Source organism: Strix uralensis, chromosome Z, assembly GCF_047716275.1.
Source record: "Strix uralensis isolate ZFMK-TIS-50842 chromosome Z, bStrUra1, whole genome shotgun sequence".
NCBI classification, from domain to species: Eukaryota; Metazoa; Chordata; class Aves; order Strigiformes; family Strigidae; genus Strix; species Strix uralensis.
The window spans coordinates 88,390,816-88,405,804 of NC_134012.1; the positions used below are offsets into that span (position 1 = coordinate 88,390,816).

Here is a 14,989-nt window from a genome sequence, read left to right on the forward strand (position 1 = left end):
GGCGTTGGAATGGGCTGCCCAGGGAGGTGGTGGAGTCCCCATCCCTGGAGGTGTTTGAGTCGGGTTGACATAGTGCTGAGGGATATGGTGTAGTTGAGAACTGTCAATGTTAGGTAATGGTTGGACTGGATGATCTTCAAGGTCTTTTCCAACCTAGATGATTCTGTGATTCTGTGATCTACTGACGACTCAGCACTGAACATAAAGAAAAGCCATATTTTAACTTTATAATACATTATGAAAAAAAAAATGTTTTACATTCATTAACCCTGCAATGTCTTCTGTTAAAGTATCCATGTATGTTACAAGAGGATTTTGAAATAAAAACCAATAATTTTCATCTAGTCAATTCCTCAGAGACTGTCCAATTCAAACTCAGAGTAGTGATCTGGTCTTTCATTTGTCATCGTATCACCTCTGTGAAGTCTTCTGTTTCTCTGACAAGTAGCATTCCACAAATGAATGGCTTTCTGAGGGTCAAATTTTTTGATATCTGGAGAGTTCATTTGAATTATCATAAGATCCGTCACACTTTCAGACCTTAGTTTAGAGTGCAAATGCATCATGGTGAGTTTCATCTGACTGAAGCCTCGCTCTGTTTCAGCTGAGCTTGCTGGCAGAGTTAGGATCAAATCTACCAATGTCAGGATGTTGGGATACTTCCTTGAATAATCTGAGTTCACTGAATCCCATGTCAAGGTCTGGACGTTCTGAAATCTAAAAAGCATGGTAAAAAGCATAATTATAACTATCACTAAATGTATTTCCATAATCCTTTTGAATAAATCAATAAACAGACACAAATGCAGTTTTCTTATTACCTGTTATAGAGCTCTAATTTCAACATGCTCCATTCAGTTTCTACTTCACCAATTTTCACACTAGCAGCTTCTAGTATTACTTCATAATGCTTAGTCAAGACAGACACTTCCTTTTCACCAAATTCTATAACAGAGGCAAATGAAATATATTTTTATGCTTTTAAAACATTTAGAAGTTGTACTTCAAATAGTCACTATGAAGTTCTATACCTTGTTTCATTTTGTCAGGCCATAGCTTAAAACTTCCAATAGTAGTTGCTCTCAAAACATCTTGACTTGCATCACAAAAACAATCACATAGCCTCTTCACCAAATTACTTAATACTTTGGTTCGTACTGCTGAAATATTTCCATTTCCAACAAGCAGGTAACCGTGAAAGTGCTGAATGGTGTCTATCAGGCGTTCCTTTGGACCAGCTCTGAAAGATATAGAATACAAAACAATATGTAATACTCTTTTATTATATTCTAAGAGATCATGGTTCATTTGTTAGAAATGCCAGACCTTGTTTGATACATGTGAAGTGTTTCCAGTGTTGACTGCATGGTTGCAAATATATCTGCAATGGAGGAGTTGTGATCCAGAGTAACACGTGACAGAATGTTGAGGACATTGATGACATCCAACAAGAAGTGAGAAAACTTGACTATCTCCATTCTAAGAAGGAGATGTAGAAGGCCTTTGACCTTCTGCTGGTTTGAAGCTCCTGAATCTCTTTCAATCTGGAAATCAACATAGAAGAAGAAAGCATCACGTATGTGGACTAAAATTAGCCATAGCAATTAATTTTTCCTGAAGTTACATCCAAATTTTAAATCATTTACCTTAGTCAGATGTAGCACAATTGCAGGATAACCTTTAAGGAGAATTTGTAGAGCTGTTTGTAGACGAGGAAGCCACTGGGAGCCTCCAATGCGAGAAGGAATAGCTGGGTGTAACTTAATGGCTTCATATATGGCTTTGAGATTATTCTTATTTAGAGGTGAGTTATGATAAAAGTAATATATATTTCTCAATGCATTGCTTAAGATGTTGTATAGCTGAATATTTTTCAGTGCTCCTTTGTAAGCCAGCTTTAGGCGCTGAGCAAAACAATGCACAGACTGTACACAAGGCTGAATTTCCCTCAGAAGTTTAGCTACTCCACTGTTTTCTTCTACAATGACATCTGTCCCATCGCTTCCAAATCCAACTAATTTTCTTGACCAGTCTTGGCTTACCAGACTGAGCTGAAGATTTATTTGTAATGTTTCCTCAATTGCATTTTTTATAGTTGAAGCATCAGTTTTTTGAACAGGTTGAACCCCAACAATCTGGCAATGGACTTTTCCTTCATTTGCAAAGCGTACATAGACAACTGCAGCTGCTTTGAGTATACTGTCTGTAATTCCACCACTAATAACAGAAAAGAATTTACATTTCTTCAGTTTCTCTTTCAAAGCTCTTCTTTCTACTTCTGCAATAAAGTGTATAAACATTCTTGCTGACTTGTCATTTCTAAATACAGAACCAATATCCACTCCTTTCATATCATCTAGTTTGCACATCCAGTCAAGGTCTGTAAAGGGACGACCAGATTTAGCAATAGCATGACATGTTCTAAAAATATTTTCTACTCTAGCTAACGTTATGGAGTTCATACTCTTCAACATCTGCTCAGCAGAAGCTGTATCTGGTGAAGCAGTACTGGCAGCTTCCATGCAGGTAGCCCAGGCATGAGCTTCACTACTCTGGTGTGTATTTATAAATTCAAGTTTGAAATCATCAGTGCCAGAACAAAAATTATGAATGTTTTCCCCCAAATCCACGTTATGCTTACGACATGGTGAACAAAACATTATTCCCCTTTCATCATCATATTTTAACCAGGAGTATTTTGTTAACCATATTTTTGGAAACTGGTGATTCCTCTTTGTTCTCTGATGTTCCAAATCTTTCTTCTCTTTCCCTCTGTCACCAACTTCTCTCTTGCTAGAAGAATTACTCTTGCTTTTAAATTGCTTCAGTGCTTTTATGGCTATAATTTAAAAAAGAAACAACTAAATATAAAATGTTTTTTATTTTATAAATTATTAATTGTATTTTTTCTTTTTTCATCCACATTTATTTTGTTAATTTGGGACTAGACTGTGACTTGAAATAAACAGCCATAAAAGAGGACAAGGAAAACTGAGATCTACTCTTAAATCACTTGGAGGCTACTCAGGACCCGTGTAAGAAATGGTCACTTTTGACTCCAATTTCCTTTTGCTACTAGAAGTTAGTCAGAATATGCAACTAGATGCAGCAGCATCAATACCATTTTTGAAAGAGAAAAACAGAGTTAGGGAGTGGGATTCTGAATGGTCTTTCAGGCAAAATTTCTCTAGAAGATACTACTGAAGTCACAAACCTATTACAGTGCCCATTACACCTGACATTAACAGAAAAGTTAACTTGGAGCAAGTCTGTAAATACATAAATACCTGTCACAGAATGCATAAGATGTTCTAAGGCATATGTAGCTGACCTGATCTTCTTAAAATACATTTATCTACAGAATGATTTTATTACTGCTTTTAGAAAAAGGAACTGTATAAGCTTCACATTTTGCTCTCAAAATGGAAATGCTCTTAAAGCACTGAGATTGTTCTCAATATTATTTTCCCAAATTGTTCTCAAGATGGTCATTCTTATATTTTGTAAGAGTAAATGCCATAAGCTGACATTTTTGAAAATTCTATCTCTAGGGCTCATGAATCTCCTACTTTTGGCAAGGAATTTAAAGATTCTTTTACTACATCATGACTTTGAAAAGAAAGCAGTCAAATAATGAAGACAAATTCCATGCAGAACTGAGGCAATAAAACTATAAATCTATTCACTGGAAAACAACAGGAGTAAAGCAATGCAGAAATGACCTAAGAACAACCTGACTCTTCACCCTCCTTACTGTGATGTGTACATCAGGAGGCAAAATTAATGATTACATTAAGGTAATCATAGAAAGAAATGCCATTTCTGATGCTTTAAAAGGTCTTAAGAAAAAGAGTCCTTGTATTCTACTCCTTTCTATTTTACAAGAAGGGGTAGATTTTCATATATGCATTATACAATTTGTGAGAACTGTTTGTTCCCATTGTCATAAAAATAATAGTTTATCTGCTTCACTCTATTCTGAGGATCCTGAAAGGCCACAATATTAAAAAATGTTAGGAACATGCACTTTAAATACATCTCCATTATGAGTCATTCTTTTAAAGAACTTTAAATCTGAAGTAGCAGCTGTGGTCCACATGGACACCAAAAACAACTAGACCACAGAAGCCTTTTTTGACATGTGCCCAAGTACCATACCCAGGACCAAAAAGAGGAGCATTCTTAATAGACATTAAATATTAAAAACCTTCCCTAACATTAGGCAGGCACAAAACCACAAGAAAATGTGAAATAGAGATGGAGAGCAGGATTAATGGATCTGCAACTGCAGAAGTCAGCACGTGGAGAGGACAAAACCATTGTAAAACTTCTACAGGGCCTACTGCTTCTTGAGGTGTATGGGCACCTGTAGAAATCTGCTGTTGATTAGAAAAATGGGAATCAGAGTAGATTCTGTGAGCCACTGTCGGGGATAACATTTCCTGTAAGATTGACCTTCAATGTTACCAATGTTTTTCAAGTTTTGAATTTTTTTATTTCAAAACACAAGGGTTTAAACTCTTAGAAAAATATGTTTGGGACATCATGTGTTTATAAGTGACTGCTTGTATGTGTCTTTAGAAAGACACATGTCCTACAGTGTGTTAGAACAGTAAATCTATAGCTAAGAGGTACGAATCATCAGATCAGCTCTATAATCCATCTAAAGTATGATTATATTCATTACAAATCCTCCCTCTAGTATATTCTTACCATGCTTACCTAAGGAAATGAAGGTTATGCAGTTGTGTTGCCTACATATCTCTACACCAATTTGTCTGCAAGTTCTCCCTCACTAATAATTTTAGAATGGCCAATTTGAACCAAGTTTATCAGTAGGGTAGAGTTATGAAGGTCCTATAAATGTCTTTCAGATATGTTCTGAGGTACAGGAGAAAGATCCTCATAACACTACCACTGAGGAAAAAGCAGGGAGATGACTAGCTTTTCTCCACTCTGTGGCCAAGAGGCATAAGTCAGCCTAAACTCGGTTCCAGACCACACACAGCATCTAGTGCATTCTAGCCATAGCTGTGCAAGCAAAACATGTAGGTAAGATGACATGAAAGAAAGACAATAGTAGTTGGGGCTTTTTTTAAATGAGGCTAATAGACATGGAAAGGAACAGGAGATGGACTAGCGGGAGGAAACTGGGAACATGGGAAAAGGTGGGATTTGTTGCAGTGGTCTATGGAAAGAACACAGGATACAAAAGGAGCAATCCTGTACTACTTATGAAGCAACCTCTTTTCACATAAAAGTTTGTCATCAATGAAATCAAAAGGAAAACTAAAAAGGTACACAAGAATTATTAGAATTATTAGTAGAATTATTTTTCATTAAAATATTTTTTAAAGTGAGTATCATTCACTAATACGCAAGGTGACAAGCATTTATATATGTTTCAATAAGTAGTGCAGAAACAAAATAAATGAATGCAAAAAATTAATTAGTGAACAATTTAAGATTATGACCACAACTGAAACTGAAAACAGAAAAATAAACATTCAAAAAGGACCATTAAGAATGACAGCAGCATAAGTGTACACTAGATGTGTATTCTGTGAACCAGGACTAAAGAGACATTTAAAGAGACATAAGAAATAAAGAGCAACCACCATGCCTCAGTTGCAAGACACAGATATACAGAAGAGACTATTTCTTAATGATACACCAGTTAGCAGAATATTTTCATACAGGCACTGTTTAAAAATATTTCCCTAAGCTGAGGAACTGTAGTAGATTCAGATTATAAATTCATACAGGCAACAAAATGTGAAGACATTGTAAACCTATACTAGAGATGAGAATTATGTTAACATTTTATTCCCTTTTCATCAAATTTTACCAGAACATTTAAATATATTCCTATTCCCCTCCATTTACACTGAGAAAAATGTTTCCATAGCAATTTCTGACTAGAAGTTTGGATGATGATCTATGCAAGTTATGCACCAGAGTCTGAAGCAATGCTATAAGGGATGATTGAGTGAAATAAACTCTGAGGACGAATTACAGTCATCTAACTTCATTAGTCTAAAACCTAGTAATATGGGATATTCTGTCCTTAGATGACAAAGTCAGGACTCTCAAAAATATGATTAATTCCCTCCAAGATATTGAGACACTCATCACCCCCTGCAGGTAATTTTCATTGTAAATATTTAGTTCATTTATTCACTAATTATTACTGATTCTGCTATGATACATGTCTAGTCTTCACTCATTAGCAAGAATTGGGATTTTAAATTTAGAATCACACAGATTAAGGTATGCCTGTTGCTGCACAGATTCAATGAGGGGAAAGGAGACTTCCTCTGTCATGCTGATTGAAATCTTAATACTTGGATATATATATTCAAATGCACAGAAATATATACAAACATGTTAAATATGTTTCATGAAAGTAATTGGATACATAGGTTTTTAAACACCATAGGCAAACAGTCAAAGATTTCTGAAATTAAATAAAATGCATGATTTAGTAAGAAACATAACAGGAGGTGTAAGCGAAACTAAGTCAGTAGAATTACTAAATTTTCCATTATCTGTAGGGAGAGGTATTGTACCTATTCTGGATCTCTGATTAAGATTTTTACATCCCAAAAGTTTAGGCATTTTCTACCTATATCATTTGTCTAGTAGATCATACCTCCTCTGTCTACAAACTTAACCTTTCTTATTTTCAAGTTTTGAAAAAAGCACATTGAAAAGAAATATAGCCTTAGAAAAGTTAGAGATGACAAACTTATTTCTATGCTCACGTATGGACTTTGCTATACACATCAAAGTCACATCATAACTATTGCAATTACTATGTATTACTATTGTAAGCTTTTGAATTGTTTCTACAAAAGTGCTTGGGAAGAAAAAGCATAATTTATAGACATTATTTAGGGTCAGCATATAATTCTGACTGTTCCAATCAACAAAATATTCTATTAAAAAGGTAAAATTTCATCTGAACTAGATGCATATTTTAATATGCCTATCTGCTCCAAACCTAGCAACACAGTAAAACTCATTTGACAAGTCCACAATTTGAAAAGAAACAGCAATACAATTTGGTCATTGGCCTCTACGTTTTACTGGTTCACATTTTAGCTGACTATTTTATAGTTTTGTAAACAAGCATTTTAAACATTTTTTGTATATTGGATATAGAAATTTTTTAAACCTGACTGGAACTTATTTCTGATGAATAATCAGTTCTATAATTCAACCGGAATAGTTCATGAGGATCAAGACTGTGAAAAACCTAATAAAATTTAAGATTCCCTTGTGTAATTCAGTCATAAGATGGAGAACAGAAGTCTGGAATAGAATCTGTATTGATCTGTTTGGTAATGCAAAACATTACCAAAACTGCATTCTCTGAAGCACCTTTAGAAGAAAATTGAGACATTCCAGATGTGTCAATTCTAATGGAATTGACAATAGATGAGGCCACACCTTGAGTATTGTGTCCAGTTTTGGGTACCTCAATACAAGAGAGATATCGAGGTGCTGGAGCGAGTGCAGAGGAGGGCAACGACGCTGGTGAAGGGCCTGGAGAAAAAACCCTATGAGGAGCGATTGAAGGAGCTGGGACTGTTCAGTGTGAGGAGGAGAAGGCTGAGGGGAGACCTCATCACTCTCTACAACTACCTGAAAGGACATTGAAGAGAAGTTGGTGCTGGTCTCTTCTCACAGGTCATTAGTGACAGAACAAGAGGGAATGGCTTTAAACTGCAACAGGGGAGGTTTAGACTGGACATTAGGAAAAAAATTTTCACAGAAAGAGTGGCCAGACAGTGTGGAATAGGCTGCCCAGGGAGATGGTGGAGTCACCATCCCTGGATGTGTTTAAGGGTCGTTTAGATGAGATGTTGGGGTATATGGTGTAGGGGAGAACTTTGTAGAGTAGGGCTGATGGTTGGACTCGATGATCCCAAGGGTCTTTTCCAACCTGAATGATTCTGTGATTCTGTGATGTAGTCATAGGGAGAATACAGTGCTAAAGGGAATCAAAAGGGATGAGATCTCATAGATGGTTAGTTTAATTTTGCTGATAAGAACAGAGCACATCCAAAGCGACTGTAGAAAAGAAAAAACAAAGTGAGTGTTAGTAGCTCCTATTAAGACCTGTCACAGTTTTCCTATAAAAAAGCAGCATGTTCCTGAGGCAATATATTAAAGCACTGTTAACAAATCAATCAAAGAATTTAGTGAAATTAACAAATACTGCAGAGCCACCTTGAGTTTAGGCAATGGCACTTGGAATAATAAAAAAATAATAATTTAAGTATTTCCTTATCAAATGAAAGACTGTGTCAGTAGGTAGGAAGGTCCAAGCGTAGGCTGTATGTTTTGTCCATCGGTGCTTAGAATGGTGAGTAATGTGCTTCCATGGAGAACCAAGTGTGCAGGATAGAACAAAGCTGTCAGTGATGGATCGGCAATCCTTTAATACTTTAAATTCCTAGGAAACACAGAACTGTTTACAATTTTTATAAGATTTCTTTTGTAAATACAAAACAATTTTTAAGTATATTGGCACTCCCACTTTTTGCTTTCATTTTGGCAGTTTGTTAAACATATCTTGAAAAGACATCCTTTTGACATTTACCAAATATCCTGTGAGAAAACTGTTTACTATTTATTTCTTCCAACAAAATAATTTCTCCTTTTACTCTTTTTTTGCTTGGATTTCTAGGTAAAATTTTTCTTCATGTAATCTTCATAATGCTATAGAAAAGAAGCCTAATATTCCATTTTCAGAACAATATTAGGAATTTTGCTATTTACATAGTACAGAAGATTGGTAGATATATTCTGTTCAGACTTGCCCTACAGTCTATGACTCATGTGCTTGTTTGTGTGGATTTCCGTTATGAATACTTTTAGAGGACTGTTCAGGTGAGTAACAATTAGAAAACGAAGATGTTTGGCAGCAAATCTAGATCTGTGTAGAGGTTCTCCAAGACAGGGATTAGTTTGTTACTTTTTTGTTATCTCCTTTAGAGCTGCTATCCAACAGTTTCACTGCCAGGGTGCTAGGTGCTTTAGCGTTTTCCCATCTTTTGTTCAGTAAGAAACTACTAAGGAGGTATATATTTTCTGTTGAGCATTCTATTGAACATGGGAAAACAGAAGGATGTCAAAAATTTTCCTGATATTTTAGGAGATGAAGGATTTAACTCTTCCTGTGGAATCTCTATAATGAAGGAGTGCTTGCCTTAGGAAATCTCAGATGCCATTTTTGCGGTCTTAGAGCGTGTAAGAGAATAGGAGGAAGTATTTTAAAGATGATTTGCACAGCTTGTGCTTCCCATCTTAAATCTGCTATCCAAAACAGTAAATATCTTGACTTAATAGTCATGAGACAGTTAAAGAATGCGGTTGTATGTTCTTTGGGACCTTATTTTAAACAATAATTCCTTACCATTGTTTTATTCACTTTTTTTGCATAGCTGTGCAAGTCATCTTGGGTCATTTTAGTAAATATGATATTATCAAAAGGACAATATTGTAGAAGGATAAGATTTCATTTGTCTTCCTGCTAATTATTATAAATGTACAAGGAAAATAGTTGTTCTGTCTTAAACATGTAAAGAATATTAGAGTTTGCATTAGACAAATTTTTTTTCTTAATGAATAAATGATTTAAAAACAAAAGAAAACTTTTTAAGTGGAATGGCCAGTTAAACTGTTATCTGTGTTTCACTGCTATGGCACTATCTAATGATTACAAATATGCAGATTTTTAGTTTCACATGGCATTATATATGCAATACTACTAGCTAAATTAATCTCTGTAGAAGAGTTTGGAATGCTTACACACACCCCCACGCTCCTACACTATAGATAAGATGACATACATCTCTCTAAAGGAAAATTGTAAACATCTTTCTGCCTAAAATGTGTTCATGTTCAAAGGGTAATTGGAATTTCTCCATAAATATACATGAAAAGTGTTTCTGAATAAAGAATTAAATTCTACTTCATCGTGCCTTTGTGGCCTTATTAGATTGGGAAAGTTGGATCCAAAATTTTAAGTACATGTTTACACATTGTATTTCATGTCCTCAGTGGCAATCATACTAAAATTTAATTATAATATGGAACACTGGTAGTAACGAAACCCTCTGCAAATATGTGTTTAACCACTTTCCATCTCAGTTTAAAACTGCCTCACCTAAATTATTTTATAACATTTATTCAGCAGTAGGAAGTTTTGCAAGAAAGTCTTTTCAAGCATCTTAAGCCTAAGGTTCCCATAATTAGAGGGTAGGCACACAGTAAATGCACGTACAAAGGAAAAAAAAGATACATATCTGAATTAACACTGAAAACAACAGGCACACATTGACTTGGAGAATATAACGGTTAGTAGTTATAATAGGCCCTATACAATAGTTTCAAGAAAATACTGATTTCTTAAAAGATGTTCTTTAAAATAACTTCCATGTTCACTGAGTTATGAGTTTGTAAACAAGTTAAAAACTTGCATCTCTAAACAAAGTAAGCATGGTATGCACCACTCTCAAAAACATATTACAGAGACACCTGTTACAGGAATATTAAGTACATGGCCTTGAGGATATAACGCCCATAGCAAGGACATTACAAGTTTTCATGTGGTCTGGTTATTTCACATTTTCAATATTCTGTGCTATGAGTTTACTTTTATATGTAGCAGGATCTTTAATTGTAGTATGATCTTTAACAATATAGGTAACTAATGTTCAGTAGCTCCCAGCAGTTACTTTAAATTTTAAGTAGGTAATTAACAGTCCTTCAGGAGTGAAAAGAAAAAATTTTTCTTACCTTTAGGTGCCACCTGTAAAAACTGCTTATGAAGTGCAGTAAGTTGTGAAATAGTTAGAGTACCACTTCCAGAGTTCTCTACATGTGGAACATGTGGTAAAGGAACAGGGTCAGGAATCACTTTTACATCACTGTTGATGAAGAAATCTGTTTCTTCTAAAGTAATTTCATATTGGATTTTGCTAGAACTCTCAATATGATGTCGTGCAACTTCAATCAGCTTTTCAACACTGTGACAGTGTAAATGCAGAAAACAATGAGTACTTTTAATACATAATGTTAATAACTTAGGTTCAAATTTTAATGTGTTTACATTTTGAGAGCTTTCCTGAAGTAAGAATTACAAATCCTCTGTATGAATTCTGTACTCAGCAAAATCAATATGAAGTGTACTACTCCTGTGACAGCAAGAAATCTTTTGACTGTGGCAAGAAATTTATATAAAGGCATATCTAAGCCACAGAAGAGACCTGATGGAAAATATGAAAGGATGATACTTTCTTTATTCCATAAATTTTATAGGGGTGGAACATACATGTTCCATCTGTAATCATCCTTTAGCCTATTTCAATGTCTTTTCTCCTCCTCTGTCCCTAAATCCTAGATGTACAAAGCACTTTCTAAAGTAACATTGTACAGGGGCATATGAACTCCTGTTTCAAGTGTAATGAGTACAATTTATCCAGAGAAACACATCAGCTGTCTATAACATTCAACTAGACATAGGTTTGGCCTGTCATGTCAGGTCAAAGGACATGACGTTCTGTAAATATTGTGTCTTTGGTAGCGCTTGGCGGCAAGAGAGTAAATAAAACTGGCTGGAAGGCAGAGGCTCAGCCTCTGAGTTACTGCCTGTTACAGCCTTCACACCCCACATTCATGTCTCTTGTCTTGGGCTTGCCCTGACATGGATCAACTAGCACTGCCCCAGGTATGCTTCAGAAGTTAGTACAGGCCAAAAACATTTTCCAAAAGGCAAAGTGAACCCTTTCTTTTGGAGAGTAAAATCCTTTAATGATATACATAGGCCATTCTATGCCAGTTGGCCTAACTGTCACAGAGTGGTCCCAAGCACATTTTATTAACCAGGACAGAAGAAATGCAAAGACAAAGGGTTTTTTTAATGGACCTTGAAATAAATTTGAGAAATGTTATACATGGTGGTAATTACAGTAGGTGGAATTTTCCAGGATGTGTAAAGCACAGGAAAGAAAATAACCCCACAATCCAAAGTAACAGAAGCCAATGAAATGATATAGAGGCTCCTACTAAATGGAATAACTGGTTGCCTGCTGGTGCTCATAAATCTGCTAAGTCTGTAGTCTAGTAAAACAGCAGAACTGATAATTACCTCTACAGCTGCCAGCAGAACCTTCTAATCATCTAAGAAATTAGTTATTACCATACAGGTATTTAAGTTAAAACTAAATTCCAGTTCATGAAATTAAATTATTATTTTCTACATTTTTTTTTCAAATTATTTGCTTCTGCATAAATAACTATATTTACTAGTACAGTCTAGTTTGAAAAAAAAAGGTTCCTACGTAAAATTTGATATATATTACCTGGACATTTCTGCCAAGAACCTGGATCCAAGCCACTTTTCCATATCTTTATAAGCCTCTTCTGCTTTCATTGCTAGGTCTTCAACAAATGCTAAAGCTTTTTCTTTTATAAGTTCTAGTCGAGATTTTGTTGCTACCTCTGTTTAAACAGTAATGTCATAATAATTCTTATAAAATTTGAGGAAAATTCTCAGTCTTAAGCACTTAAAGTTTAACATGTTAATCTGTTTTTAGGGAGTAAAATATTTAATTTCTCATGTTTTTGAACAAATTCTTTTTTAGAATCACTGCTGTTGCACTGTGGATTTTACAAGTGTGTCTTCTATAAGCATTAGAATTCACAGGCAATATCTTAATAAAACTATTATAGAGGGGCAGTAGAGGTTAGTAGACAGTGACATTAAACTAAATTAATACTATGTATCAACAGACCTACCTAGAAACTTAATGATGCAAGTGTGAGTACCCTGTTATGGATAAATTTTAAAGAGAACACATCTAAATCATTATGTATGTTAATCGGAATAAAAGTTTGCTTTTCTGGCAAACGTCACTGGTTTTGCTTCAAGCTTCCTGCATATGACTATTATACCCTAAAACTCAGGTTGCATTAGAAAAGAGTTTGGTTAGTGAACACCAAAAAACAATTAACCTCTACAAAAATTATGCATAGAATACTTACATGAAAATTTTAAAAACATTGAGAATGTAATGATTTTTAGTTTTCAGAATAGGAAGAACTGAGAAAAAAATAATCAGTCTCTCACTGAGAGGCTAATATTTAAAAAAAGGAGTTAAAAGGACAAGAAATGGGAAGAAAGTGAAAAGGATGCCAACTGGATGAAAAGACAGATAAGGTAATGCATTGAGACACACATGAAACAGGCACTGAAAGATATTCAAAACCTTATAAAAGAAGAGTAAGAAAAGTGGACCAGTAGCTAGAGATTATTTTTCAATCCTGAAGGAAAATTCAGTATTCAGCTTGATTTTTCTTCATATTTAACCTTCTGTACTGCAGAATCTTTTAAACAATTAATATTATACAGTAATTGGTACAGTGACTTCAAAGTTAAAGACTGTAAAATTATTTACATTATAATCCTTCTTCTAGATGCTACTAATCTTTCAAAATACTTAGGTTTGAGGATGAAACTTTCTTTAAGCAACCAATGTAGAAAGATGGACCCTAGAATATATAAGGCATGTCCTTTTAATGTTATTTCTCAGTCACAGTAGAATGCAACTCTGCACACTTTTTGTTTTCAGCAAGAAAGAGTTGACGTTCAAAATTTTAAACACAGAATGGATTTGGGTCTCACAGAGGGTTATTTTATCTGATGGTAAATCATAAGAGTAAAGATTCTAAGCAACTGAAAGTACCTTAGAGGATGCTTTGTGCCTGTCTAGTCACCTTTCTTTAATACAGTTTAAGACTGCCTTATTTGTGACTTCTCTGCATTTTCTTTGAGTAGCTGCTATCAGTATGTTACAAAGATAAGTGTATGACAATTTTTGTCTCCCTATATTTGCAGAAGCAGGTACTGCACAGTCCACTGATAAAGCTGCTCTCTTAACAGGAGCAGAGTAAAAGGCAAGGCACATTGATACAACAGAGAAATTCCAGCCTATTTTCAGTTTGAGACTTCTGTTTTTCAGACATCTACTTTTGACTGAAATTGACCAGTTGGCTTGGGAGTTATTTGGTAAGACAGTCAAAGAGATAGAATGACTAAACAATACATAGTTTTTGGAACAGTCTGTCCGGAAAGGAGTTTGGAAGAATAAAAAAAATCTGTGTCTTGCTGCTTGAATCCCATGTGGCTTGAGGAAGCGGGAATCAGAGAGAAGAGCATCAATGAAATATAATTGCCAACAAATTCTTTCCCAGATCAAAATGTTTCAAATACTGAATTCAATTCAATTGAATACTGAAGAGTGGCTAACCACCTACATGAAACTTATTCTCTCATGATGAACACTTGCTTAGTCATGGAAAATGAAATTAAATGAAACAGGAAAGAACAAAAAAGAAGAATAAAAACCACATTTCTATTTTAAATATATTTACCACAAAATTACTGATGACTACCACCCTAAAAAAACTCCTGATTTCTCCAGACCCTCCTTTCTCTCCCCTCCTTTTTCTTACTTATCCATCCATCCATTTTCCCTAGATTTTCTGGGTAGGTTTGACTATTACACCACCTAAATTAGGAATAACAATCACCCTCAATATAAGTAACCAAATAGTAACATACCCTCATGTTTCAAGGCACTGAAATATTCTTGCTTTATTTTAAGTGTCAGTTCTTGTTTCTTTAATTTTTCTGGTGTTATAGGAACTGGATTGACTTCAACCACAGATGCAGTAGAAGGTGGTCCTGCAGGAAAATAGATCTCTCACAGTTTTTGGACTTTGCTGGTAAGTTTGTGTACCCATACACAGGCACTCACAAGACAGGACATTACTTAAAATGAAAAATGGCACTTTCCATCTTACTTGATGTGACCATTTATGACAACATAGAGGTGGTTAGTTGTGTCTTATGTCAACAATACATATTTAGATTTCTTCAAATGTCATTTACATCTGCAAGACATGCTAAGATTAA

General features: G+C 34.9%; 1 protein-coding gene across 1 annotated transcript in view; it reads right to left on the bottom strand.

Annotated features, from left to right (window-relative positions):
- Window positions 1-8,383: 8,383 nt before the first annotated feature.
- Window positions 8,384-14,989, bottom strand: part of SPEF2 (sperm flagellar 2) — a 62,792-nt gene continuing 56,186 nt past the window's right edge. Inside the window, exons 25-28 of the mRNA XM_074856939.1 lie at window positions 14,636-14,758; window positions 12,375-12,513; window positions 10,810-11,039; window positions 8,384-8,461 (exon numbers count right to left, since the gene is read on the bottom strand). Of these exons, the coding sequence (XP_074713040.1) occupies window positions 8,454-8,461; window positions 10,810-11,039; window positions 12,375-12,513; window positions 14,636-14,758 (500 nt within the window). The 3' untranslated portion in view covers window positions 8,384-8,453. The remainder of the gene's footprint in view (window positions 8,462-10,809; window positions 11,040-12,374; window positions 12,514-14,635; window positions 14,759-14,989) is intronic.